Source organism: Anastrepha obliqua, chromosome 5 (assembly GCF_027943255.1).
Source record: "Anastrepha obliqua isolate idAnaObli1 chromosome 5, idAnaObli1_1.0, whole genome shotgun sequence".
Classification (NCBI taxonomy): Eukaryota; Metazoa; Arthropoda; class Insecta; order Diptera; family Tephritidae; genus Anastrepha; species Anastrepha obliqua.
This window is the reverse complement of record NC_072896.1, coordinates 73,122,729-73,149,912: the sequence shown is the minus strand read 5'-3', so window position 1 is coordinate 73,149,912 and position 27,184 is coordinate 73,122,729. Positions and strand designations below refer to the sequence as shown.

The 27,184-nt window shown below is 35.1% G+C and overlaps 2 protein-coding genes and 1 pseudogene across 6 annotated transcripts in view; 1 reads left to right on the top strand and 2 right to left on the bottom strand.

Moving 5' to 3' along the window:
* The window catches only part of LOC129247232 (Y+L amino acid transporter 2), a 52,292-nt gene extending 47,893 nt beyond the window's left edge, over positions 1-4,399 (top strand). For all 5 annotated transcript variants that reach the window (XM_054886271.1, XM_054886268.1, XM_054886270.1 and 2 more), the window contains exons 6-8: positions 2,852-3,176; positions 3,262-3,386; positions 3,460-4,399. In XM_054886271.1, the coding sequence (XP_054742246.1) occupies positions 2,852-3,176; positions 3,262-3,386; positions 3,460-3,736 (727 nt within the window). In that variant the 3' untranslated portion in view covers positions 3,737-4,399. The remainder of the gene's footprint in view (positions 1-2,851; positions 3,177-3,261; positions 3,387-3,459) is intronic.
* Positions 4,400-14,656: 10,257 nt separating this feature from the next.
* LOC129248214 (uncharacterized) lies at positions 14,657-15,691 on the bottom strand. Its single transcript, XM_054887681.1, has 4 exons — positions 15,612-15,691; positions 15,423-15,557; positions 15,140-15,293; positions 14,657-15,054 (listed from the first exon to the last, which is right to left on the bottom strand). Exons 2-4 carry the CDS (start codon positions 15,553-15,555, stop codon positions 14,718-14,720), a joined length of 624 nt encoding a protein of 207 aa, XP_054743656.1. The 5' UTR covers positions 15,556-15,557; positions 15,612-15,691; the 3' UTR covers positions 14,657-14,717.
* A 2,125-nt stretch (positions 15,692-17,816) lies between these two features.
* On the bottom strand, positions 17,817-17,963 carry LOC129249615 (U2 spliceosomal RNA; annotated as a pseudogene).
* Positions 17,964-27,184: the final 9,221 nt, after the last annotated feature.

The window sequence follows — 27,184 nt, the reverse complement described above, 5'->3', positions numbered from 1 at the left end:
AGGTAGCTCTTGAACCTGTTCTGGTTGTTCTTCATCCCAAATACGGCAATTTTGCTTATTGACGTAACCATTGAGCCAGAAATGCGCCTCATCGCTGAACAAAATTTTGCTCGAAAACAGCAAAACGGTGACGTGCAGGAAGGTCATTTGGCTTTAGTTCTTGTACGAGCTGTATTTTGTATGCTTTTAAATGAAGATCCTTCCGTAAAATTGACCAAGTTGTTCCATACGACAGTCCAAGTTGCTGAGAACGGTGCCGAATCGATTCATCGCGGTTTTCACGTACACTCTCTGCTACTGCCGCTATATTCTCAATGCTTCTTGCTGGACGTGGTCTATTCGGTCGAGAATTATCCACCAATGAATATTCGGATTCAAATTTGTTGATGGTATGTCGAATAGTGTTTAAGGCAGGCCGATTATGTTGGCCATAATGCGGTCTAAGCGCACGAAAAACATTTGTCACAGAACGCTGATTTTCATAATACAGTTGAACAATTTGTAGACGTTGTTGCGGTGTGAGTCTTTCCATGATGAAATGCCAAACGCTGTTCAACAAATCCACGATGACAGTTTGCCACAACTCACGCGCGATCTGTAAAAAAAACGCAAATGAAAAAAACTCCTCTTAATTGATCACCCGTTATATTCTCTCTACTCAAACATTGCCTGTAATTCGCACGAAATCGATTTACTTTGCACCACAATCAGTTTTAATTCAAGTTTGAAGATATGACGGAATTTCTATAGTAGAGTTCTGCCGATTCTGAAACTGACAATGGTGAATACATCAATATTTGCCTAAAGCTGTTCATTAATCAATGATAAACAATTGATAAAAAAGCGACAAATAATTTACGAGATAATCAGATTCTAAACAAGTATTCAATCGTTTTCATTTCGCCCAAATCTATTATTCTATATTTATATTTCATCTTTACGAAATATCCTTTCTTAATTTACCGGCGTTGATGGTGTGCAAAAATATTTGTTATTCATCTTCAGTGCATTTAAATCGCCTGTTGAAGTAGGTAGGTAGGTAAATGGTTTGGAGTACTAGTCTGGCATTCCCCAAGTAGCACTAAAACGCCGTTTTGATACCATGATGGGACCTCCAAAAGGCAGATATCTACAGCTAGCCAGAGCTGTTGATGCAATGGATAAAATTGATGGGATTTAGTTTGGAGCATTGCACAAGGCTGTCGAAAAAATCTGCACCCTAGCTGCCAAACCCAGACATTTACAGAGAAAATGCTCAACATTTTCCTTCTCTGAAAGGTCCCCACAGCTTCTGCAATGGGGGTTAAATGGTCAACCAGCATACCCAAGAGATTTCAATTGCAACGAGCACTATTTAGTTGTACTCTTTAGCTGTATGGGAGTCCTTTCATGTATGGGCAAGGTCAGTTAGGCAACATTATTAGATACGAGAGTTAGCCTTGAACTTCACAACGTTATGTACATTAAACGTGTCGACATGATTTTGATAGTGTCAAACTCGGCGCTTATCAACCCATGCCGAGTCATATTTTCATCAAAAATAAACAGCAAATACATAAAATGGTTACTCAATCCCAGTATGTAGGAAATTCGTTTATCAGCCGCTTGCTTGCTTTACAGCCGTTTACGAGTATATGTGAAGTAGAACGCCTGTTCTGGTCACTCTTCGGCAGGAGTATTATTATATCTAGTCAGATGGCTCATTAGATATTTCTTTAAAGGGCTTGGTGAGCTCTATTGTAAGGAAATTTAGAAACAGATAAAAAGCATTCTTTATACCCATTGGGCTTTAGAAGAAAAAAGATTTGGAACAACAGGAGAAGTAAGAAAAAAAATTTAGGAAAAAGTACTTAACTAAAGTGAATAAATATTGTATTTAAATAAAGGTAATATAAATGCATCAGAAATAGCTGCTATAAATGTTATAAAAGAATTATATGTTTGCATTGCAATTAGCCATTCAATTTTGTTTTTAAGAACTTTTTAATAAATAAATAAATAAATAAATAAAATTGTATTGAGTGATAGAAATCTTTATTTTGAATGGTGAATTATAATGTGTTCAAAATGGGGTTTTATCAATACATTATACAAGGTGGCGCAAAATTAATCACCATATTGGAAGATTTATAATTTTTGCAAATGGCGTCGTACGTCAATCATATTTGACACTTGTGAACTTGACAACTACAGCATTTAAACAGATAATTATTGGAGCGCGTAAAGGTCAAAATAAAGATATCCATTACTAAAAATAATTTTTTTTTTTGCTTAATAAAAAATTATTGGAAATCAAAGTTGGATGATTAATTTTGTGCCATTCATTAACTATGAGTATTGCAGCAACTCTTTCCATAGCAACTTGCGAGACTGAAATACCATTTTCATTACTTCGTCCACTCAAAACGTGCTTAAGAAGCACGATGTCACGATGGGGCAGCGCATGGAAAGTATTTTAGAAAAATTTGCTGAAAATACGAGTCGAGTCGAAAATCAAATTAAATTGTTTTCTTTTCTTTTCAAGCAACTAAATGTTTTTATTTGCTCCATCGAGACTTTGATTTAATTTGGTATCTTTAAAAAAAATTATATTATTACTGTTTTTTAGAAATTTTAAATTGTTTTAATTCATCTTTATGTGCTCAAAAGTAGTTTTGCATGCACCTGAATATGCATTTTATAAATAAATATTCACTTATCATATTTCATATAATTGTACTTATGAGAAAATTTTATACAAAATGTAACTCCCAAAAAAATCTTGGCCGCGCGCCTGAGTCTATTACATTTAATTTCTCTTTTTTTTTTAAAAAAAATCGCTCTTAAATATTTATTTCCTCTTCTCTTCTAGAAATCTTCCACGTGCTATTTGGATTGCCATGCCTCTGGTCACTGGCATATATGTGTTAGTGAATTTAGCCTATTTTGTCGTAGTGTCAAAGACCGAAATGCTCAGTTCGCTGGCCGTAGCGGTTACATTCGGCAATCGTGTTTTCGGGCCGCTCGCCTTCATGGTACCCATATTTGTGGCGCTGAGCACTTTTGGTGGCGTTAACGGAGTGCTCTTCACCTCGGCGCGGCTATTTGCCACGGGTGCTCAAGAAGGACATTTGCCTAAATTTTTTACACTATTCCATATCAAACAACAAACACCTATACCATCGTTGATATTCTCGGTAAGTTTTAGAGTTCGGAAAATTGCGTTGTTCAGCAAAATGTTAACCAGCCTGACTATTATATTATGTTTTTCAATTCACGCAGTGCATCACGTCGCTATTGACACTACTCACTGCCGATGTTTACATTCTGATTAATTACTTTAGTGCCATGTTGTGGCTGTCAGTGGTGGCCAGTATTGCTGGCATGCTCTGGATGCGTCATACCAAGTAACTATTACATTTTTGAAAATTTATCCTTTGAGTTTAAGTAGTATATTGATTAAATTCTCTTTCCTTACAGACCTAACATTCCGCGGCCTATTAAGGTGCACCTGGCACTGCCCATTATCTTCATTATATGCTGCCTGACACTTGTGCTTTTGCCAAGCTTCAGTAATCCCATGAATCTCATTGTTGGTATCGGCATTACGGTAGCCGGAATACCCTTCTATTATTTGTGTATAGCGCGCAAAAACAAAGCAGCGTGCTATAATAGTCTATCGCGTGGTATGCTGAACTTCTGTAGAGCTATGTTCAATACGGAACTTATTGAGAGTAGTGAAAGTATTGATAAGTAAAATTAAAGAACGTAAAATCTCAAATGTTGCAAAATGAAGCCTGAGATAATCAAACCCGGAGAAAAAAACGATATTTTAACGTTTAATGTATTAAATTTAAGAGAGAAGAATTTTGTAAAGGAAGTGTTGTATTTACTTCATAATATAATTTTCAATTTGAATTTAAGTTATACTCATGTATTTAAATCATGCCACACACACGCCCATATACATATACACTTTAATTATATATTATATGTATATATGTACGTTTATGTACAATATATTTTAATTAGAGAATTCACTTATAGTGAATGCAAATACAGCTGTGTTCATAGCAATAGTAGCGCAAATCCGATCAAGAAATTTGCAAACACAGAATCGATGCAGTTTCTCCATGATTTCCGAAAAAAATGAATTTTTTTTTTTTGACTTAGACGACACTTTAGAGTTTTGCAAACAGTATCGGTAGGTCTTTAACGGGGAATAAATTGTTATGCACGGTCCGGTACTCGAAGTGTAACCAATTGAAAAGGTCATAAATTTAGTTTGGAAAATGACTGTTATTCAATTCAAAGTAAAAAATGTGTGGAAATAATACAAAATTAAGAATAAAATCACTTTTGCTTTACTCAGATATTTTCAGTTATTCCGCCATTTGATTGGCACTTTGTCGGGCATTTCGCTCAAGTCGCTTCTTCACTTTCTGAACAATTTCACGTTACGTTGCAGTCTTTTGATGACCACCTCCATGACGTTTCGCAATGCTACCAGTATCATTGTAGCGAGTAATGGTGCGATAAACAAAAACTTTATTTACTGTTAGATGCTCGAGCTTACGAACAATCCCTGGTTATGATTTTACAGCCAAATAAAGGGTCCGCCATATAACTTTACGGAATTAAAAATGCTATAAAAAAGAAACTACTCAATATTTTTCTAAACTGTTTTTTTATATTTTGAAGTACAATCCTTCCGGTTAATGATGGAACACAACTTCATTCATATGGCTGCCACGGCTAGCCACGCACCATCCCATACGATCGGTCCAATTTTTCAACACATTTTCGATTGTATGCGGCTGTATTTCAGCTATGACATCGCGTATGTTGGTCTTCAGTGCATCAATTGTTGCTGGTTTGTTGACATAATACTGGTCTTTGACGGCACCCCAAAGATAATAATCCAACGGCGTCAAATCGCTGCTTCGAGGCAACCAAACGATATCAGAATTTCGGCTGATAATGCGATCTTCGAAGACAGTGCGCAAAAGATTGATCGTAGCATTCGCTGTGTGGCAAGTAGCGCCATGATTTTCAAAGTAATGTCGCAATATTTCCCAGTGTTCTTTGAGCGTATACACAACCATTTTCGTTCAACGGAAGAATAAAACTAATTTTCTGTCAAATCAGATGACAGCTAAGTGTTACCATTCTTCAAATAATACCTAGTTCAAATCCGTAACGATAGATGACGGGCCCTGTATAAAGCAATCACTCTATTACGTTTGAATTCTATTGCTGATTTTCTTTTTTCGCGTTTACTCACGGCAAAATACTTCCGCGCGCTTGTAAACAATACTCCGGACTGTCATTTAGTAAACTAACAGACTACTGATGCACGCGCGAGCGGTCTGAAGTTGGTTACACTTGGATGAGCCGGACCCTATAGTTTTTAAAGGTTTCACCCCTGTGTGGAGAAATGATCTTAAAGCAATTTAAAAGAAAGAAATGAGAGCACTAAAATATTTTATGCAAATATTTATCAGAAAATTTGAGTGGGGGTTCAAATTGAAAATGAAATTTGAAAAAAAGTCGAGCCAAGAAGCACCGAGAGATTTGATACCTTTGGAAATTAAAAGTGTAGATAGTCAAGGAGGAAAGGAGAGAAATAACAGAAGCGAAAAGATAACTAGAATATAATAGACCTGTGACAATTTTCCAGATACTTTGGTAAACCTGAAAATATCCTCCAGTTTGAGAGAACGAATATTACACATTCTCATGACTACGGAATCAAAAATCGCAGCCGCGCTCTAACAAATGCAGGACACTCAGAGAAAATGATCAGTGCTATCCGCCTCCTCTAAGCAAGACAGGCAAAACGGGCCCGCCATGATTTCAATAGGGATCATATGTTGATCCCTTGGGTTGTGTCCTGTTGTCTTTTCTTCCCTTTCTTTGCAGTTCTGCAGCGGTCTAGATCGGATCTTCGCTCTATAGCATAGATAATCGCTGATCCACTTCATGATTCCTGCAGAACTGATTCCGATTATTGGCTCTGGCCCCCGTGGGGTAATCGCTGATCTGAGTGGGGACTACCGAAGACATAAAAGCTGTCAATATATGCGTTTATACGAAAATGAGAAAGATACTATTTGATTTATTCTTTTTTACGAACAATAAATTCCGTTTTTTTGTTTGCTTTTGTAGACAAATGTATGAACGTTTATTTCACTGCTGGAATAGTGCGTTTTGCGTTTCCGTACTTTCGACTACTCTCTCGGTATTCTCATTTTAGAGACTAAATTAATTTCTACAGTTATTAGTTACAGAACATAGGAACGCTTGGAAAACGTTAGCGCTGCTATCATTATGCACACAACTGTATGCATTATAATATGTATTTTTCCCGGATTTCAGTTTTAAGTTTAAGTTAAAAACGTATGCAAATTTAGTGAAGTAATGCAATGAATCTATGTATTAATACTTTTAGTATATTAAAAAAGACATACATACATACTCGTTGCGATGAAGTTTCGCCTATTTATGCCTTTTGTAGATTTAAGAGACGAAATGAAATATTTGTGACATTTTAGGGAAAAATGCCTTAAATGATATTATCGCATGTATTTTAGTTTATAGAAAAACACAAGAGCATATACATATGTACAGTGTATACGAATGTGTGTATACAATTTGTACCTACCACATTGCAACTAAAAATTCATTTATTTATGTAATACATATAAAGTATATGAAGTATAGGCGTATGAATAAATTTAAAGCTTTGCTTGACTTATTTATTTAATTAGAGCAAAAAATAATTTGTATGTTTTATATTTAAATAAAGATGAATAAAAATGCTTCAAACTAAAAGCGCATTACATAAAGCGAAAATATTAATTTTATTATATGTGTTTTTTTATATTTATTCCGATGGCTATGACTATGATTTTGATTATGCTAAAAAAAAAAAGTTCAAATTTTTCTATTAAAAAATGGTTTCATTTCTTTGGAAAAATTTGAGTCACAGAAGAATGCGTGCCTGCATCAGATTTTCTCATTCGAAAGCAGTGCAGATAAACCAAACGCTCATAACTTAGTCAAAAATGAACCGATTTTTATGATTTTGGAAGCGAAATGATCGTCATTACTTACACGAGCGACTTCACGTAGAAACATTTGCGAAAAAGTAATTGAAAACTTTTTATTTTCCAAAAAACAAAAAGTGCGAAACAGGTTTTTTACTCAAAAATTCATTAATCAAAAACAACTCATTTCAGCTACTGGGCATTCAGCTCAATTGAAGTTTGAGGTGCCCTCTTGATTTGGAAAAAGTTATAAAAAAAAAAATACACTTTTTGAAATATTGAATTTCGAAAAAAATTCAATTTTTTTTCTTTTTTGCTAAATAAAAAATTTTCAACTACTTTTTTGCAATTGTTTCTGCATTAAGTCGCTCGTGTAAGTAATGCCGATCATTTTGAGCTCAGAATTATTAAAATCGGTTCATTTTTGACTAAGTTATGGGCATTTAAAAAAATTTTTTTCTTATATAATTAAAAAAAATCGATTTTGAGCCGAAAAACAAAATTGCCGATAACTCTTGAAAAAAATTTTTTTCGGGCGAACAAAAAAATACGTGTCTCATTATTTTGACCAGAGAGCAACATATTTGACTTACATCGAAATCGGAGAACATGACCCGAATAGCCCGGTTGAATTGAAATGGAAAGCATCTGACTTAAAGTACGTTTACATATGCCGTTCACATATGGCAGATTACCTGCAAATTGACAAATTGACTGTCAATACTGTTGTGAAAGGTTTTTCTTCATAGAAATTACTTCGGTGGAATATTTTATTGTTTTAGTTTTGTTTAATTATTATTAACGATATGGAGAAAAGACAAGAAGAAGGAAAAGCTAATTTAAGTGTGGAATTAGCTACTAGTAATAAACCGTTCGAGGAAATCAGTAAACGACGTTTATTGAGACTTCAAAAAAGTATGGCAGCAATATACATGCGAAATTCGGAAGAGAAATTTTGTATGGGTAATCTCCCTTTTTAATTACGGATTGGGAGTTAAGCACGAAAAAGTAGATAGTCTACTTATATGTGAACATATTATTACATAGCCCATTACAGAAATCCAGAGTAATCGCTAAATTGCGCGAACGAGAAGGGCCACTGAATAGGACTACTTCTGGAAAGAATTGCTAGCTCACTAGGCCGATGGCTTGCGTGTTTTCGCAACACTCAAAGTTGTGAATAAGAAATTTTTGAATTTCGTCTTCTCACGGTGAGCTTTCATGAATCGGCAGCCACAAACATGTCACTCAATGTATCTCGCTTATTTTTTTGGCTAAGTTTTTAGCTAGCAAGCCAACCCATTTGAATTCGAGGCCAACATTCAACATGCTATTGTCGGAATAACGCTGCGCACATTGGGTCGAGTCATCGAAACTTGGATCGAGATTGCCAGAGAAGCCGAGACAGCCATTTGAATGCTATGTCTAATAGTCTGAATGTGGTAGTTTTACTTAAAACTCTCTTTCTATTAACCTTATCTGCATTTCAGTGTTAGACAATTCATCTTATTGCCGGATATTGTGCTGTGCGACTTCTGTTTCCTATTTCCTAAGATTGCATTTGCCCTAAAAGGTGCCAGATTTGCCCGTTGAAGTTTTAAAAGAGAAACCGGCATGAGTCCTGAAGGAACTGACGAAAGTCTTCTAGTTCTGTTTCGACTAATGGAAAATTTGCCTAAAGCGATGTAGGCACATTCTGCCTAATTGAAGCGTGATCTCAAATATTCAAATCCAGAGCTCCGCTGTAATAAAATTTAAATGGTACTAAATAGGAGTATCCTTTTCGCAATACGCGTTGTACAATTAGTTAGTTTTGTGAGAAATGTAGAAAGCGTAAATTGTTTTTACAAAATGTGTTCCGCGTAAGAAAAACGATTAGACGCAGTTATCCTATGCATACACCTTAACACTTTGAACGCCAACGGTGTTTTTAGTAAAATATCCAAAAAAAAATGTTTTTAGGTTTTATTAAATAAATATTTTTATTTATTTTGATGCATTTTTCCGCAAAATAAAAAGACAAAAGTAGTCATGTAGTATCAGTCACCGGTGACTAACACGGCTCCATTGGAACAATTCAGTCAAAGCGGTCAAAGTGTTACAGGTCCGAAAATGTCACGCGCATCTTCAACAAAATAGTCGAAGGCGTTCATAAATAAATGAATGTAATGGTATACCGTTTGTTTGTGGAACAACATCAAGACGCACACCACAAATAGGAGGAGAAGCCCGGCCAAACACCCCAAAAGGGTGTACCCGCCAAGTATATATATAAAATAGTATACCGTAGTTAAAAACGTTGACGACTTCCCTGGCCCAGAAAAAAGTGCCTTTCCAACGCAAGATCAGACGATCATTGATTTGTTTGTGACAAAGCCGAAGTTATGGTTGGATGAAGCTGGATCAATTTTAAGGAAAAGTGGTGTTAATGTATCCAAAGATAAAATATATCGTGGACATGTACGTGCAGGAGACCTCAAATTCCGAAGCAGATTGAAAAAAACCTCTACTCACGTGATCACAAATTAAAAAAAGACTTTCATGGGCTAAGGTAAATTCAGAACGGAATTGGGTAAACGTGATATTCACGGATGAATCTTCTTATTGGGCGAAAAGGTGTATACATACGTCGGTCCTGGTGTACTGCTGATAATCGTCAACTACAACGAACTGTTAAGCATCTGAGTAAATTCATGTTTGGAGCTGCTTCTTCGATTCAAGGACTTGACCGTTTATTTGTGTTTACCGCCAATTCGAATACAGTTTTGATGAATAAAATTTACTAAAAGGCAATATTACTGTCAACTGCGAAGATGTTTGGAAGAACTTGCCAACCTTGGATTGTACAAAGAGACAACGATCCCAAACATCGGAGCCAAAGTTGTGTAGAGTGCAAACGGCAAAATGGAATTGAAATGTTGGGTAGGCCTTCACAGCCCATTTCAAATTTTCAATATTTTATTTAAGTGGTTTTAGAATAAATGAAAAAAAAGAGTTATAGTGCATATCGGAGAGAAATATGTTGTTAAGGCGGATATAGTAAAATTGTACGAGGAATAATTTTGTAGAACATTTTCATCCATTATTTCAATCACGAAATGGTCGTTTCGGCCCATTTTTTACGAACAATATGAATAAAATGTTATTTTAAAGCTGTTCTAGTAAATTATTTGCAATACCATTTCACTACAGGTTTGCTCAGATTAAATCATTGAGCAAAGAATCTGTAAGTCCACAGAAAATAAAAATGTGCAACAACTTACCTTTTCTCACGTTTTGATACATAATTACCACAGCCTTAGCAGACAGCTGTGAATGTCTGACATGCAGCACTTACTTTTTCAATAAAATGATTTTGTTCTATGCAAAGATTATTTATACTTAGGTTACTTGTTTACGCAATGGGAACTATAGTTACATATTTTAATTTTTTTTAATTTTTTTGCATATTTCAAGGGAATATATATATAAACATAAAAATAATGATGGAACAAAATGCGACATGTCGCGTGCGGCAGTAATTAAAATTAAATAAAATATAAACTATTTAATATTTTTGAATAAAATAAAAAGCATTATTAAGATACATCAATGCATAACATTTAAAAATTAGTCGCATTAATATATTTCTTCAGGTTTCGCTGAAAAAAGTGTTTGATTTTTTTGCTTTGAAAGCGACTTCTGTTTTTGTCGCATGCGAATGGCTTGATTTTTTGTAATTATCTTGAAAACGAACAATTTCCCAAAATCAACCTTAGCACCAATCATAGTGCTATGCTTTCGCCTTTTGTCAAAATAAAATAATGTTTTGGTATATGTTTTTTTTCACTTTGAATGCGTACGAATGTCGTATTCGACATTGGAGAAATGCGCATATGCTTTTTTATTTTCTGGTTTTTGTTGTTGTATAAAATACATTTTTATAAAAAAATAGTGGTGTACTTATAATTTTGCAACGGGATATATATATATATAATCACGGGGTACGAATTAATTATGGCTTGTAGTTGGTAATGCAGCATTTCCACTTCGTCGTTATTTAATCAGGTCTTTCCCGGGTAGAGCTAAACAGCCAGAGCAAGAATACTTTAATAAAAGGCTTTTGAGAAATAATAGAGAATGCTTTTGGCGTAGTGCGAAATGGAGGAGGCTTCGGACTACACTATGTATGGCTCCAAGTAGTAAAAGCCTGTGGGTTTTATACAAGGAGGCACAAAATTAATCACTCTAGCGGAGGATTTATAATATTTGCAAATGGCAGCGCACTTCAGTCAGATTTGACACTAGTGAACTAGTCAGCTGCAGTAAACAAACAGACAAGCAATGGAGTGTGCGAAAGTCAAAATAAAAATTTCCGTTACTCAAAATCAATTTCTTTACTAAGTAAAAAAGTTATTAAAAAACGAAATTGGATGATTTTTTTGTAAAAGTATCTACTCATAAGTATGTATGTAGTAATTTTAATGATGGTCATTAAAAATGGTACCACCATCGATGGTGTTCGGCGGAGTGTTGTTCTTCATTTTATTGTACCACAAATTCCATCGTTAGCACTTTTTCCATGAGAGGTGAGGAAAAAATGCCATTTCTGTTAGATTTGTAGATTTTTACTGAGATGCAGCACGACGAGAAAAGAATAAATGTTTTTTTATTTTACCTATTTCAACAAAAATTAGTTTCTTGGATTGAAAAAATTAATGGTTCTCGTTAAAAAATAACGCACATCGAATATGCCTTACCTTATGATGTAATAAAATATGTATATTACAAAATATTTGCAAAAGATGTTTCTTTGGTGCCGGGTGAAGTTTAAAAGAACCAAAAACAGGATGTACCTCTTATCATGGGACCGTGTTCGTTCGAGGGAATGGAGATAGGAACCAAAAAATGGTATGTGAGCGGAAGGGGGAAATGCTTCGTTTTGGAGGTAGTGGGGATTTTGTAATTTTAGATACCTATTTTTCTGTGAAATTCAAAATATTGGAAGACATTTTAATAATCTTTCATTTTATATGCGGGTTTAAAAATGTATACAGGGTGCTCCATCTTTTATGTCAGTATGAAAACATTGCATAACTTTGAAAAAAAAAAACAACAACTGATTTGTATAAGTAAGGCACTTTTATTTCGTTTGGTTATTTACAATTTAGTAAAATTGTATCTTTTTTCTGCGTTTGTCATCACCTTGTCAAACATTTCGGGGTTTATAGCGTCGATTTCGGCACGAATGTTTGCCTTAAGTTGGCCAATAGTCTGCGGCTTGCTGGCGTAAATCTTACTTTTCGGATAACCCCACAAAAAGAAGTCAGGTGATCTGGGGGGCCCGCCGATGTCGCCTATTTTTGACACTAGACGTCCCGGGAATTTTCGTTGCAGAAATTCAGTTATTGCATTCGCAGTGTGGCATGGCGCACCGTCTTGTTGAAACCAGTAACCGTCTAAACCTTTCACACGAATTTGCGGACAGACATAATGAACCAACATCCATCGATATTGGTTTCCATCGGCCGTTTCGTTTTCTCGGTAAAAATATGGCCCAATGATGGTTTTGGCGCAAATGTCGTCCCAAACAGTTACTTTCCGGTCATGCAATGGCGTTTCATGGATCTCGTGTGGATTCTCAGTTCCCCAAATGCGGCAATTTTGTTTATTCACGCTGCCAGAGAGGTTAAAATGTGCCTCGTCAGTAATTAAAATTTGCTTCCAAAAATTGGATTCAGTGTCAACCATTCGACCGACTGTTTGGCCGTATTCCAAGCGACGTAAATGGTCTGTCGACAATATTCTTTGTGTCAATTGCACTTTATACGGAAACAAATTTAAATCATCCTTTAAAATGCGCCGCATTGTGGTTTCACTGACGCCAAAATGCTGAGCGCGACGACGATACGACACTGTTGGCTCCTGGACAACGCTCTCCCTCACTGTTTGCCGGGATACTTTTTGCGATATGCGCGTTGACGTAGAGCAATAGAACGACTATTTTCGATGTATAGCGTCACTATTTCAGCGCCTTGTTTCGGTGTAAAGCGATCCATGGTTGAAAGTGTACTGAGGTATCGAAAATATGTATGTTCAAGTCGATCGGTTGGTAAATGACAAAGTTATTCAGCGTTTACATACCGACATAAAAACGGCGCACCCTGTACACAATTTCCTAAAAAAACACAAAAAAACTGTACACTAACGGTTTTTTAACAACTTTTTTAGCTTCCCTGAAATAGTGTCCAAATAAGAATAATAGGCCTCTTCTTTTCGCCAAGCGTTAATTAGTGGAAATGTGTGCCAACCCACTAGCGATATCGCAAGAGACTCTACACAAAGAATTATTGATTGTGACAAAAGAAGAACTGACAAATACAATTCTTTCTTACCTGAAACAAAATAATCTAATTTTATTTATTTCGAAATTAAAATAAACTGAATAATAAACAAAAGATTTGACAGATGTCACCAAAACAAAATGGCTTGCACAGGACGCCAAAATCGACCCGCGCCAACTGAAAAACCCTTTACTTTAAAATATCAAAATATCATCTGAAAATCAGTTGTTTGTGTGCCGACAGAGTTTTGTAACAAAACTTCACTAACCTGACCTGCGAGCACTACCACGCCATCCATGTAGACCGAGCCAAATAGCCAAATATGCAAAAATTGATTTCACGAGATAATCAAAAAACTATTCTTTATATCTTTAGCTTTTCTACGAACTTGCAAAACAAAAACAACCAATTTTATTTTATCACTCCCAAGGAAGGGAAGTAAAATATTGGTTGGAGTACTGACGGGACTTTGTCTCACTCCATATGACGCAGCTATGGGATTGGTCCAGAACGGCGCATGTAACTTATGCGAAGAAGAAAGGGTTACGTTAGAACACATTTTTTGCCACCACCCTGCTCTAAGCAGAACTTGCTACAACTGTCTGGGACCGGTATACTATTCATCTCTGAAGGGTATTGCTAAAAAAAAGTTTAAACTGTTTATTAAAACTCGCCAATAAATGCATCACGAACTACGTTTAACACAACCCCAACGACACTGGTAACACTACGGACCCTTGTGGTTTATGTGGGATCTATGCAGATTAGCCAGATATACTTTACCTAACCTCGCATTTCTATAAGTACTCCTTCAACTGCAATACAAATATGTTTTTATAACTAAAAAACTACACAAAATATTATTTGAAAAGATTAAAATATTAAATTCAGTTTAGACATTTTTGAAAAATATATTATTAAACCTTAGTTCATTCCCTGCAATTCTTACTAAGAAAAGATTTCCCTATGATCAAAAGATTTCGAGATAAAAATTCCTGCATAAACGATTTAAATTTTGCAAAAGCGTGTGGCGCACTTCACATATACATATATATCTTAAATGCAACAAAATTACCAAGTATCAGCAAAACTTGAAATTCCAGAGTCACGATCAGGTGGGATAATATGAGATAAATAAAATACACATTTATTCAACAACAAACATTTATTTTTCATGTTTTCATAAACTTAATATTTCATTAATTAAAAAAAATAATAATAATAAAAATTAATTACATTTATTTCAAATGGAAACGAAAACGTATTTATTTTATAAAAAAAGGTAAAGTGCATTAATATATCTTTAGCATATTGCTTATGGCATAAAACTTAAACGTAAAATGTAAAGAAAATACACACTATGCATTTAATTGGCGCTCAGAGATTTAAATTTTGCATAGACGTACTGCAGTACATCCATTTTGAAATCTAATTGTTGTTCAGGCGGAACTTTTTCGAAAATATCACCAATGGCACCCAAAAAATTGTCGTGGACGTAAGTCTTCCGACTTTTTACAAATCCACTTACGTCTTCATTTAAAGAATTGCAGCTGCTGTCTTCGTCTTCTTTTCGCTTCTTTCGCTTAGTAGAAACAGATTCTGATTCTTCTGTTTGGTCGTTTAAAACCAATTCGCCGCTTTTGTTTAACTTAAACGAAAATGAAGACTCTGTTTCAATTTCTGTTTTAATATTTGTTGTAGACCTTGAATACATATACATATATAATACATACATAAGTGTTAGGGCAACATACATAGGTATATATGTATGTATGTATGCATACTTACTTTCGGTCTGTGATATTTCCTTTTAAAAAACACATAGCATCAAAGTATGCCCACTTCCTAAATGAAGTAGCCCTTCCTCTTGGCTGCTGATGCTGCTTCAATTCGATTGAAAAGCGATCACGCAAAGATTTCCACCGTTTGCGGCAGTCGGCCTCTTTAAAAGAGAAAAATATGTATAATACACACAGGCATATGTATGCATGTTATTGTTATTGTTATTGTATTGTACGTACATTCATCATGGTTTATATGGACATACATATGTATGTATGCACATTCTTACCAGATTCGCCAACCAGCGCCGACACGTCGCGCCAAGCCAAGTATTTCTCGTTTTTGTCCCGATAAGACAATTGACTCCTGTCCCAGATGCATCTGTGCACTTCAATAGCATTTATTAAGTCTTCTTCAAACATAACTAAATAAAAAAACGATTTATTGACATGAAACTAAATAATATCTGCAAACTTACCTGAAGTTCACAAATGAGATGAAGGTTTGCTTTGCTTGCCTTGCTTGCTTTGTTTTGCTTTGCTTTACTTTGAATGCTTCTTTGAACGCTGTCAGAATGATAGGTACAAAGCAACGCGTGAAATTGAAACGTCAAAGGGCGGACAAAGTGCTGCCAAATAGAAAATTGCGGAATCCGAAACTGTAAAGCGTTTCAAGCGAGTGAAGCAAAGTTGCCATGTGACCAACTTTCACATGCCATATTGTAGTCAATCTCAATTTTTTTCATTTGATTTAAGGCATTTGCATTAAGGCAGCGCCTTAGAGCTACACTATCTAAATCAAAATAGACGAAAGAAAGAGATGGTGTTATGCACCTTGCATATGTACACAAGAATGATGGAATACGAATACGATGGGCGAATCTATTCAAGGTCGTATCATTCGAGCGACAACTACACTTTTTAAATTACATAGCACTGTCCAGGGAAAGGGAATAGAATAATAGAATGAATGACAAATAGTTAAGTCGTGCATTTATACCGCAACAAAAACTCTCCGTCATTCCGTTTTACTGAAATTTCAAAATTAAGGGCGAGTTGAAGCAATCAACTACTCCATCACACCACCTTCTATAGATACGTCTTGAATACAAGCTTGCGCGTTCCGGATTCGCTGCGGAGGGAAATTCCTTGATTGTGAAGGGGAATAATAGGCGAAAGCAAGGATGGAGAATACAAGGTACTGCCTTCCGAATTCGCTGAATCTATGAATAAACACACAAAATTAAGGGGAATTACTTGTTTAAGAAGAAGAAGAATAGGCAATAGCAATAGAAATTACTAAACACAAGACACAACACTTTCTTTCCACGTCGTCATCGGTATAAAAACTGCAGTTATAATTCGTGTTTTCACAATTTAACACGCAGAACTTCGTTTTCATTAATTTTTTTAGTTTACTAATAATGTTACTAATCACAATTTTACCAATCCATTCACTCAATCTTTACAAACCTTTTTTCTCCTTCTTTTGTTTGTTTTGTTTATATGATTTTGTATTGTATTATTATGGTGCATGACGTCAGCCTTGTCAAAATCGCAAAAAATAAAGTAACTGCTTTGGGAACACCCACTTTCAGTATTCAATTCACCTTGTACATATATAGTCAAAGAACTGTCAAATAGAACATTGAGCAGTTTGAAACTTCAACTGACAGTTATTAAAGCCAAAAAAATAAGACGTTTGGAAATGTTTCTTCTTGATTGATATATTCCTGGCACACAGGTGGTACCAGTAGAGTAACGTTATTTGTTATTACTTCTGGTATCTAGAATGCCAAAATCTCTAAACGAAGATTGGCAATTTGAAATAATTTATATAAAATTTGAGACCAAATAAATAAAAAAAATTTAAACCAGCAGCCCTATCGCTGATACGAGTACCTCTTCAATGTGCCCTGATACTAATGCGGAATAATAAAAAGTGAAGTAATGAGGCTGCTTTCTCTATTCATTTTCTGAAACTCGGCTGCCTTATATTTTACAATGTTGCCTGTATTTGTTGGATGTTTCATTTGTAGGTTTTCTGGAGGCATTTACATATATTTAGGGGGCAATTTTGCTAATCGGGCATGTTCTGCAATTCACTTTCGAGTGGTTGTCGATATAAATTGAAGAAATTTCAATGAAATTTTCCTTCAAAATTTTTTTGCTTGTGTTTATACAGGGTGTCTGGTGGCAGAATTCGGATTATTATAAAGGACCCATTTTTCATCACCAGTAACGATACGGTTAAAAAAACTTTCATTTCAAACCCCAGGACTGTCTTAGAAATTAAAAAAAAAAATAACAGTCTAACGGTTAGACGCGATAGAAGTGAAACCTTCCGTAAAACAAACTGAGAGAGAATAAGACGAAAACAGCATTAAGAGTGGGATAATTATAGGTTCATTATAATATTGCTATAAGTTCATATTTTATTTTCTTCATTTTATTATTATTCATCCTCAATGTTTTCAATTTCAACAAATGATACGAGTGGCTTATGATAGATAAAATATGATACAAATGCTTTGGTTTCGATGTTGTCAAAAAAATACCCAAACGGACCGAAGAAACAGACTTACAAATTTCTTCCATTTTCGTCTACTTGTATTCATATAAAAATTTATGTCTCTTCCCACCAAAGCTAAATGTATTAGTATATTTCTTCTTGTACTTATTCAATAATTTGGGCCGAAATCCCGGCGGTACTGCAATACCGGGCCAACCCGTGGCAGAGGTGGAGCAAGCCCCTAAAACACTCCGCCCATTTCCAAAAATCAGTTTAACATTTGTTGTCCTCCGCTCCTAACGCTTCGTAGCGAAACTGGTCGCTTTTTCGTTTCACTTTTTCTCAAATCACTCCCAACGATTCTAAAGAAGTTTTCACTTCAAAAAAGTTAATGTCCCCCCGATGACATTTCTCCAGTAAGTGGAATACGGAGGCTAGAGTGCATCCGACGTAACAGTGAAAATTTAGTGAAAAAAGTTCCCTCTTGTATTCTTTATTGAAATAAAATTTCATCATTAAAAAATTATTTTTTTAGCTCAGCCTAATTCCTAATTCTGCCGCCAGACACTCTATACAGTAACAAAGAAGTTATTAATCAAAACATAACAAAGTTGTCAACAAATATACAAACATACAAATGTAAATTCATCTTTTACTTTAAGTTTTCTCCAAAAAAAGACGGGTTGGAATTGAATAAAATAATGGCGTGCGGTAAGCTTCATTTTTTATTTGAAAGGTTTATACGAGTATAGGGCATTAATTATGGAGTATAGCATCATTCAAATACCCGCTTCGGTTAATTTTTTGGCAAGGATCCCAGAAATCCGATTTTCGATAACACCGCTGCATTTGATCAACGACCTGACTTGTGCTCACTTTGAGGTCATAGGTCGATTGCATGATTGCTGATTATTGACGCATGTGTCGATTTCAGAAAACAACACAAGTAAAAGCCTGACGGGCTCAAATCACACGAACTTAGTCAATTCACGTCACTTTCACGGAAGATAACCCTACCCTCAAATTGTTTGTATTAAAGTTAAGTTTCACACTGGCAACTCTACTGGGCGATTAAAACCATTCTATTAAATCACTTTAATCTATTCCGATCTAATCTGATTTCATCTTTACTAATCTGAGCAGTAGGAAAGGAATCTGGCTTAAGTATAGTACGAATTTTTTGCAACATTTTGCTTTTGCCTATTCTTTGCTTATAATGCTTACGCAAAATAAAATTTCTAAGATAACAAAGGTCACAAATTCACTATCTCTTGTCACCTTTAAACTGCGAAATAATTATTTTTAAATGTATGGAATTATGAATATAAAAAACAATTAAATTCGTATAACATTTATTGGTATAGTATTTTTAATGGTCACGTGAACGAACCAATCAGATTAGCCCAAATTTTGTGTGTGCAAAAAATAGTTGCGAACATTAGAAATAGGTCACCATGAGCGAAATTGTATAAAGTCCACAAGACAATGTTAGCTGTTACTGGGCATACTTTCATCACTCTGAACCAACATGGTTTTGGTCGAGGATGATTTACTGATACTAGCCACTGGGTTTCCATTCTATCATTTTTCCATGTGTGAAATCATAGTTCAGCAATGGGACGTGTACCATTGAACTTATCCCAAGCCTTCGCCGCAAGTTCTGGTGTGCCATAGAGAATTTTCTTAGGACATTTGTTATTTGTACTCTATATTAATGCCATTAGTTGATGTTTATCTTTTGCCAAGTTGCCAATAAAATGAAGACTAGTGGCGGCCGCTCTTCAATTGGATCTAGATAATCTCAACCGTTGATGCGTGAGAAACTGCCCATCGCATTGTCTATCATACCCTATTACCTTTTCCAAAAAGCTCTTAACTATGCGTAACTCGCATCGAATTGCTGACTGCGATTTGAGATCAGTAGAGGTAGTTAATATTTGTGATTTTCGATGTACTATACATAGGTTTCTTACTCCTATTAGTGGTGTGTGTCTTGATGTTTTTTCCACAAATGGGGAGCCTACTGTTTTATGTCGCCTCTGAAGGTCAGATGGTTTCTTATGGCAGAAATACGCACTTATCGCCATTGCTTGACATTTGTAAAACGCCGTCTTGAGCAAATCTACCTTTGTAAGCGATTTTTTACAGTTTTAAAAATGGATTTTAATTTGCAACAGTTTGTATTAAATTTTGCGTTAAAAATGGATTCCATGGTGCAAAAACCTTAGAAATGTTGATACTGTAATGAAAACAATCGTTAAAAATGGACTCCATTCGTCCATCGAGAATGACGAACGTAGTGGAAGGCCACGGACATCGAATACTGATGAAAACATCAATAAAGTAAAAAGTTGATTAATAACTGCAAATTAAACATAAGAGAGCTGGCAGAGGAGTTGAACATTGCTTAAGGATCCGTACAGAGCATTGTACGCAGTCCAATAACCCAGACACTCGGCGAGTGAATGGAGCCCTCCGAATGAACCAAGACCAAAAAAAAAAAAACGACATCGTTTTCAGTCAAAAAAGAAAGCGAAGCTCACACATTTTAAAGATATTGTACCCCACGAAATTTTTACAGGAGGTTAGAAAGTAAATAAGGACTATTATTTGGGCGTTATGAGACGTTTACGCGAAGCAATTCGGTAAAAAGGAAAAGATTTGTAGGAAAAACTCCTCGTGGATTTTGCATCATCATAGCGCATTGTGTGAATTTTTGACCAACAACAAAACGAAAAATCATCCAACAGTCATCGAATTCACGTGGTATGGCTCCCTGTGATTTTTTATTATTTTATCGAGTTAAAAAACGACTACGTGGAACGCAGCGCGTTATAAGGAAGAATCCCAAAAGGAATTAATGGAAAAATCGAAGACGGCTCTGATGGCTATACCGAAAATAGAGTTCCTGCAATGTTTCGAGAGCTGGATCAAATGTTGGCATAAGTGCGTTGCAGTTGATGGCGAGTACTTTAAAGGCGATAATATTATATTACTTTTGAGGAATAAACTTGTATTTTGCATTTTCTGATTATATTCTTTTTGATAAAGGTGTTATATTAAGATTAGTTAGTCAAGAACTTTTTAATCATTGGCTGATATTAGAAAATATATAAATAAATAATACTTAATAATCTTTGAAATTTTTAAATTTAGTTTGCCCTACGTTCCACAGATTTTCGATGTGGTTACGATCTGCGCTTTGTGCTGGCCAATCCAGAACTGCAATTTTCTCTGTGGAAAACCAATTTTTCACCAGTTTTGCTGTAAGCTTGAGAGACCCCGTCATCCATGAATAACCAGTTTAGTGGAATGGACTCGAAGGGATTTCGTTTCGTCGCATTTTTGCAAATATCAAGATTAGCAATTCACTATTGGTCCAACTTCATTCCAAAAAAATGATTCCCAAACATTCAAGCTAGTCTCACCATACTTTACGGTCTTTGTTGTGTACCGGGGTTTGAACTCTTGGTTTTTTACGATCAACAAAAGTCTTCCCATTAAGACCAATCATTTTAATTTTAGTTTCATCCGTTTCATAGTTTCACAGGCGTTTTACGCCTATTTTTTTAGCCATAACGATTTTAAAGGAAAAAATTATGCGCTCTAAGACATCCTCCTGGTACACTTTTGCCCCGATCTTAATCCCTTTTTCGCAGAAATGAAGAGATGAAACGCCTTTACAAGATACTTTCCACCAAAACATTACAGAGACTGGATGGTGGCCACGCTGAACCCTTGGAACAACATTTTTTACGTCTTCAGAAGTTTAGCATAAATTCCGTCGTTTTTTCTCATTAAAAACTTCTTCAACAGTGAACATTTTGCCATTTGTCTTGCATCTGTCGAGTCTAATTTTCTTCAAGCGCGTGGTCAAAAGATGGCCAGTTAAGAGGCGCAAGGCTTTCATGTGGAGATATCTCTAATTAGTCTTGACATGGAACTGGTCGATACGTTCATTTCCCTGGACATGATTTTCTGCTTTCTACGGGGATTTCTGTGAATTCTTTTCGAATAGCTTTTATGGCTGTACTGGTTCGAACCACGCGAGGACGAACACTTCTTTTTCTATCTGTCACTTCAGCCATATGGAAAAGACGATTATCGTGCGGTAAACAAACATTCTCGAAATATCTGGTTTTTTCAGCACTTCGTAAATCTCACTGGTAATTTTACCACACTTTTGTAATGCAATCACTGCAATTCGATTTTCCTTAGCTCCACTATTAACAAGCGAAATTTGCTACGAAACTGAGTATAATTTACGAGTCGACAATGCATATGAAGAAAAGCAAAAATAACGCATGTTTTTTCTGCGAATTTGTTCTTGCCGTACAATTTGTCCCAGAATTTATGGCAAGACGAACTAGCCCCTAATTGAATTTTCATATTTATTTTAATTTTTCTTTATAATTAAATGGCAACATCTTTCATCAGTACTATTGTATTAAAGTTAACTTTGTATATACAATACAAGGTGGCACAAAATCAATCACTTCACCGGAAGATATATTATATAATTTGTGCATGTGGGGTCGTACCTCAATCATGTTTGATACTTGGAAACAAGACAGCTGCAGTATACAAGCCGACAAGCTATGGAATGCGTTAAGGTTCCTCTAACTCAAAATAATTTTTTTTTGTGTGTTTAATAAAAAAATTATTCAAAAACAAATTTGATGATGAAATTTAATGCGCCAACTTTCACATAGTCACATCCCTTTCGGCTTTTAAAGTTGAAGCCATTTTAGCCTACATTTAAACATTATTTAAGGTGGAAATTAATCTATAATATAAAAATGATCCGCAAAATGTGTTGGTAAGCGCATAACTCGCATGGACCAATCTTAACAATTTTTTTTTTTAAATGTTCCTTGAAGTCCAAGGATGGTTTGTACAGCGAGAAAAATTCGAATAATTTCCGGGAAAACCCTAAAACAACTCTTTTCTTTTTCCGATACAAATATTGCGCGTTCGTGTGTGTGCGTGTTCGCGTTGGAGATCTAATGGGTTCACACAAAAGGGATAATTTTGTGAACCCAACCAAATTGAAAAGTCAAAGAATGTAAGGGCTATAGATTTGATTGGCCTCGCAATATTCTTTCTTTTGTTTTAGTTTCGGAACGAGTTAAAGAATGAGTGTAAGTAAATTCTAAGAATAATCATGCAGGGCTGAACAAATCTAAACATATTTTAAGAATACCAAAAGATAAACATTATTAATTAATCAAGAAAAACCCATGTTTCTCACATGGTCAATTCGTCCCCTTAGTATAACAATAGCCTATGTGCTCATAGGCTATTATTTTTTTATTGAATTTTTGGATTCTCCATCGTCGATTTTATATGTGGTCAAAATTTTTTCAAATTCTACTTCCACAAAGTGGGTCAAAACGTCAGTCAAAAAATAATAAATATTTACAGACATAACGAGATTTGAGTGAGAGCTACTTTCGACAAAAAGTTTGAAATTCATTTTCTCAAAACATCAAAAAATGTATAGGCTATTTTAATACTAAGGGGACGAATTGTATGTTGCCTGTTCCCGTGTTGGAAAACCATAAGATTTGTTTGTAGTTATATTCACCAGGTAATCAAACAAAAAACATTGTGTATCTTAAAGCACTACAATAAAAATAAAACAGATTTTTGTTAAAAATTATGATTCACTTGATTTACAGTAAGGCGATTACTCAAAATATGTACTTATATACGTTTTATTTCATTATTCTTTATTATATCGGTTATTAACCCTATGTTAATAATAACAATAATAAATAATTGATTATCCCTATATTTTGTCATTGAAGCACCCACTTTATAAATATTTGTCACCTTTAGGTTCCCACTATCCCTTTAGATTATTTTTCAATCAGGTTTGAACCTTAAGTTCACCTCTTAGTTTGAAGCCCTCTGGCAAACATCCCAGTCGGGGTTTTTAATGGGCCCAAAAGGGTGGCCAAAGTTCGTGGAAGCGAAAATACTTAGGTCACACGAGCTGACCCTTTTCTTTAATTCTCCTGAACAGAATCGTCACCATGATGATAGGGCGGTGTGTGAGGGTCAGCAGAGTAAAAACGTCTTAAGGGAGAACACCACTGTGACAACTTCAAAAAATCGATTTTTTGAAAACCATCTAGAAAAATCTAGAATACATTTAAGAATAGAATGCCGTTTGTCCCAGGTCGAAAAAATAATTATTTTCGGAGATATTAAATATTTTGTGGAGCGGTGCAGCGCAATTTATCGCATAACTTCAAACTTTGAACACGTTTTTCTCAAAACCACTTTTTTAAGTGCGGCACGCAGTAGAACTCGAGCAATTCTTATCCGATCGACTTCAAATTTGGACTGCATCGATAAAACTAGATTATCTAAAGAAGTACATAGGGTTTTTTCGATATCTAAAAAAAAAAAAAAATTATAGCCTTTTTTCGAAGAGAAATTTTGCTCGAAAATCGACCTTAAATTTGAAAAGCGTTCCAATTTTTTAAAAATCCATATTTTTTCAAATCCCTATGTACTTCTCTTCAAAATATCATATTATTAACGAAAAGACTCGGTATTTTTTTTCAGATCGACTTTGAAGACAGTTCTGCTGCGTGCCGCGGATCACTGCAGAAGCCACAGCACCTGACGCGGGAGCTTCCCCAGCGCCACCATCGGGGTTGAAAATTTTGAAAAAGTTTGTTATGTATCTTTAATAAACAACAAACAAAACAAAACAAAAAAATTTGAAATATCTCTTTTTTTTCCCACAAAAAAAATTCTTGAAAAACGGCATAAATAACAGGGGGTCACAGTGGTGTTCTCCCTTAAGGTCGAAATATAAACTGCCACATTCAAAATCTATTTGCCAGAACGAAGTCTGTCGGGTCCGCTAGTAATCAATAAATAATCGCGCAGATTTTTACGCAATTAAATATTTGAGTGAATAATTTTCCTGGCGCCAAGATTAGCAAGAATTTTAAAATAATTTACAACCTTTTGGTTGCTGTTTAGGTGTATAAACATATTTATAGACTCCATATATTTTCATATACATATATATTTTTGCTGTCTACGCACTGGTGTTGTCTACTATTTAAATAGTGCAATCTAAAATTAATTACAATATTGCTAATTATTATTATTATTATTCCTAATAGCGCAAGTCTGGCGAGCTTCATATACTTAGTATATACATTTATGTACGAGTATACAGAAGTATTAGCTGAAGTAAAGTGTACTGAATGTTTTCTAATGAGCCGTATTCACCTTGCGTACCTCATCGGGTCGCACTGTACGGCAATTCAAAGGTGGCATTAAATTTCATTTGATTTTGTTTGTATGAAGCCAGCTGTGTGTTGCAGCATACCAAAACAAACGTAAAAAAGCGGAAATTCTGTACGTCCTTCAGCCAGGAAAGCCAAAAAACAGGTGTGTTATTTATGGAATCAATACACTATCGAATGCAAGAGGCCAATCGTCGGATATATTGTAAAAACATGGAAATCGTCCAGTCGGACCGGCGTGTGAGCGTTCCTGCCATGGCCCAAGAATTGAGGATTAGTCAGTAAGGATAATTATAATTGGTTTCATCGGCGAAATAAAGCGGAAAAAACGTTTTACCTCACCTAATATACGGGTAGACTACCTGCATTTTGATGGCGCCTCCTAACAAATTTCAATAAACTTTTTTATGGCATAAACACACTCAGAGGTTTGCATGAGTCGCTGAGAGGCGACCGCTGTTAAAAACTACGTTCATTATAATTTTAACGAACTTTGTTCAAAGTTATATATTATATATGCATGCAGGGTAGTCTAAATAATTGAACTTAAAAGAACTTCAAAAAAAGTAAAAAAAAAAAATACTTCAAATATAAAAAAATGTCTTTTTTTGTCCGAATTTTCGAACGCATTTATTATAAGGCTTTGACATGGAACTTTCATGCATTCGGGAAGGCGCAATTTTTTCAGAAAATACAAACTTTAGTATTTTTTATGCCGACCTCAGCCTTTAAAATCCACCATATTAAAAATTAAAGTGGGTTTGAAACTGATGATTGGGGCGAGCTCATTGTTGATCGACGCTTACTTCATGCAGAAGCTTGATTATGTATGTAATTCCTTTTATAAAAGAGATTTGCTTGCCTATGGCTTCAGAGAACCTTTCCGGACTTTCTCGCTGTAGAAGTTGTATTTTTCAGCAAAGGGAAGAATTTTTTCCAAAACATAACAAATTAACAAAAACACGAAGAAAGGTTGTTGAAATTAATGTTGCTGAACCATAAACGATCAATATCAATAGGCAGTTATCCCACAGACTTTCAAGCTGAGATTGAAATTTGCGTCAGGGAATGCCTACGAAGAGGTACTATTTCGAAGCGTATCTGTGTTTTATCAGACAGCCAGGCAACTCTATGTGCAGTGTCATTCAGTCTCAATAGCATCTAAACTCGTTCAGGAACGCTTCCCTGCTCCCAATATTCTGGAAGCAATATCAACGTCTTACTGAGCTGGATACCAGAGCACGAAGATTATAATGTCAACGTACAGGCGGACTTTGTAGTGAAATTAGGCGCTACATCAAAAATGCGTGAACCAGAACCCTTCTGGGGGCTTACCAAAGCTCATATAAAGGAATTTATCACCGCTTAGCAAAACACGGATTCCATGTTACACTGGATGGAAAGTCTAGGATAGAAGTAGGAAAAATATAAGAATTTATCCCTCTTCCTAGAGGAGCTTCAAATAAGCTCTTAAGGGGTACCGGTGGTCTAGAATTTCCAATAATCTGCTTTTTTTATATTTCGAATGTATAGGCTTTTAAGAATATACTGTCAAATTTTTGGAAGGATATTCCCAGTATTTTCGATTCTAGAGCCGTTTTAGCAGGGAGAGTCAGATTCCTCACGCGGTCACTCTCAAAACTTGAAACTCAATTATCTCAAAACTACATACTTTTTTTGGCCTGGTGTTGTCAGAAAAAAAAACGATTCAATCGAATCGTCTGAAATTTTAATATATTATTCACAGAATCAATGGCTATCGCTCGTACTAGAATCATATTATTATTTCAATTATTTCGTATTTTTGTAATTAAAAAACTAAAAAAAAAACGATTTTTAGAGTGTGAAATTCAAAACCGCGCTATTTTGTCAATTTTTTTTTATTCTACAACGGAACATAGATGAAGTCGTACTGATTAATAATGTTTTTGGTTTTTGTGTTTCAGATAATTAGAAGAGCCAAAATGGACAATACCGTCCAGGTCCAATTTTTAGGGAGGGTCAACTTCAGTGTCATTTTTTAAATTATTAAAATTAAATTTTTTTTTAATTTTTGTATGTAAAAGTAGTTAAATAAAAAGCCTAAAATATTTAAATATCGTTTTTCATTTGTTTTATTGTAAAAAAAATTCAGAAAATAACCTAAATTTTCCAGCTCTAGACCACCGGGACCCCTTAAATTTGAACAGAGACGCGAGTGAAAGTGTAGCCTTCATTTTCAATCCAGAAAACTAGAACTATTAGAAATAAATGCACATCGTCTGCG

What these genes read in the sequence shown, in the direction of transcription:
- LOC129248214 (XM_054887681.1), bottom strand. Translation starts at nt 15,555, where the DNA reads ATGTTTGAAGAAGACTTAATAAATGCTATTGAAGTGCACAGATGCATC. An exon ending in GGCGCTGGTTGGCGAATCTG is followed by an intron (nt 15,294 to 15,422) that starts GTAAGAATGTGC and finishes TCTCTTTTAAAG; the next exon opens with AGGCCGACTGCCGCAAACGG. An exon ending in GGAAATATCACAGACCGAAA is followed by an intron (nt 15,055 to 15,139) that starts GTAAGTATGCAT and finishes TATGTATTCAAG; the next exon opens with GTCTACAACAAATATTAAAA.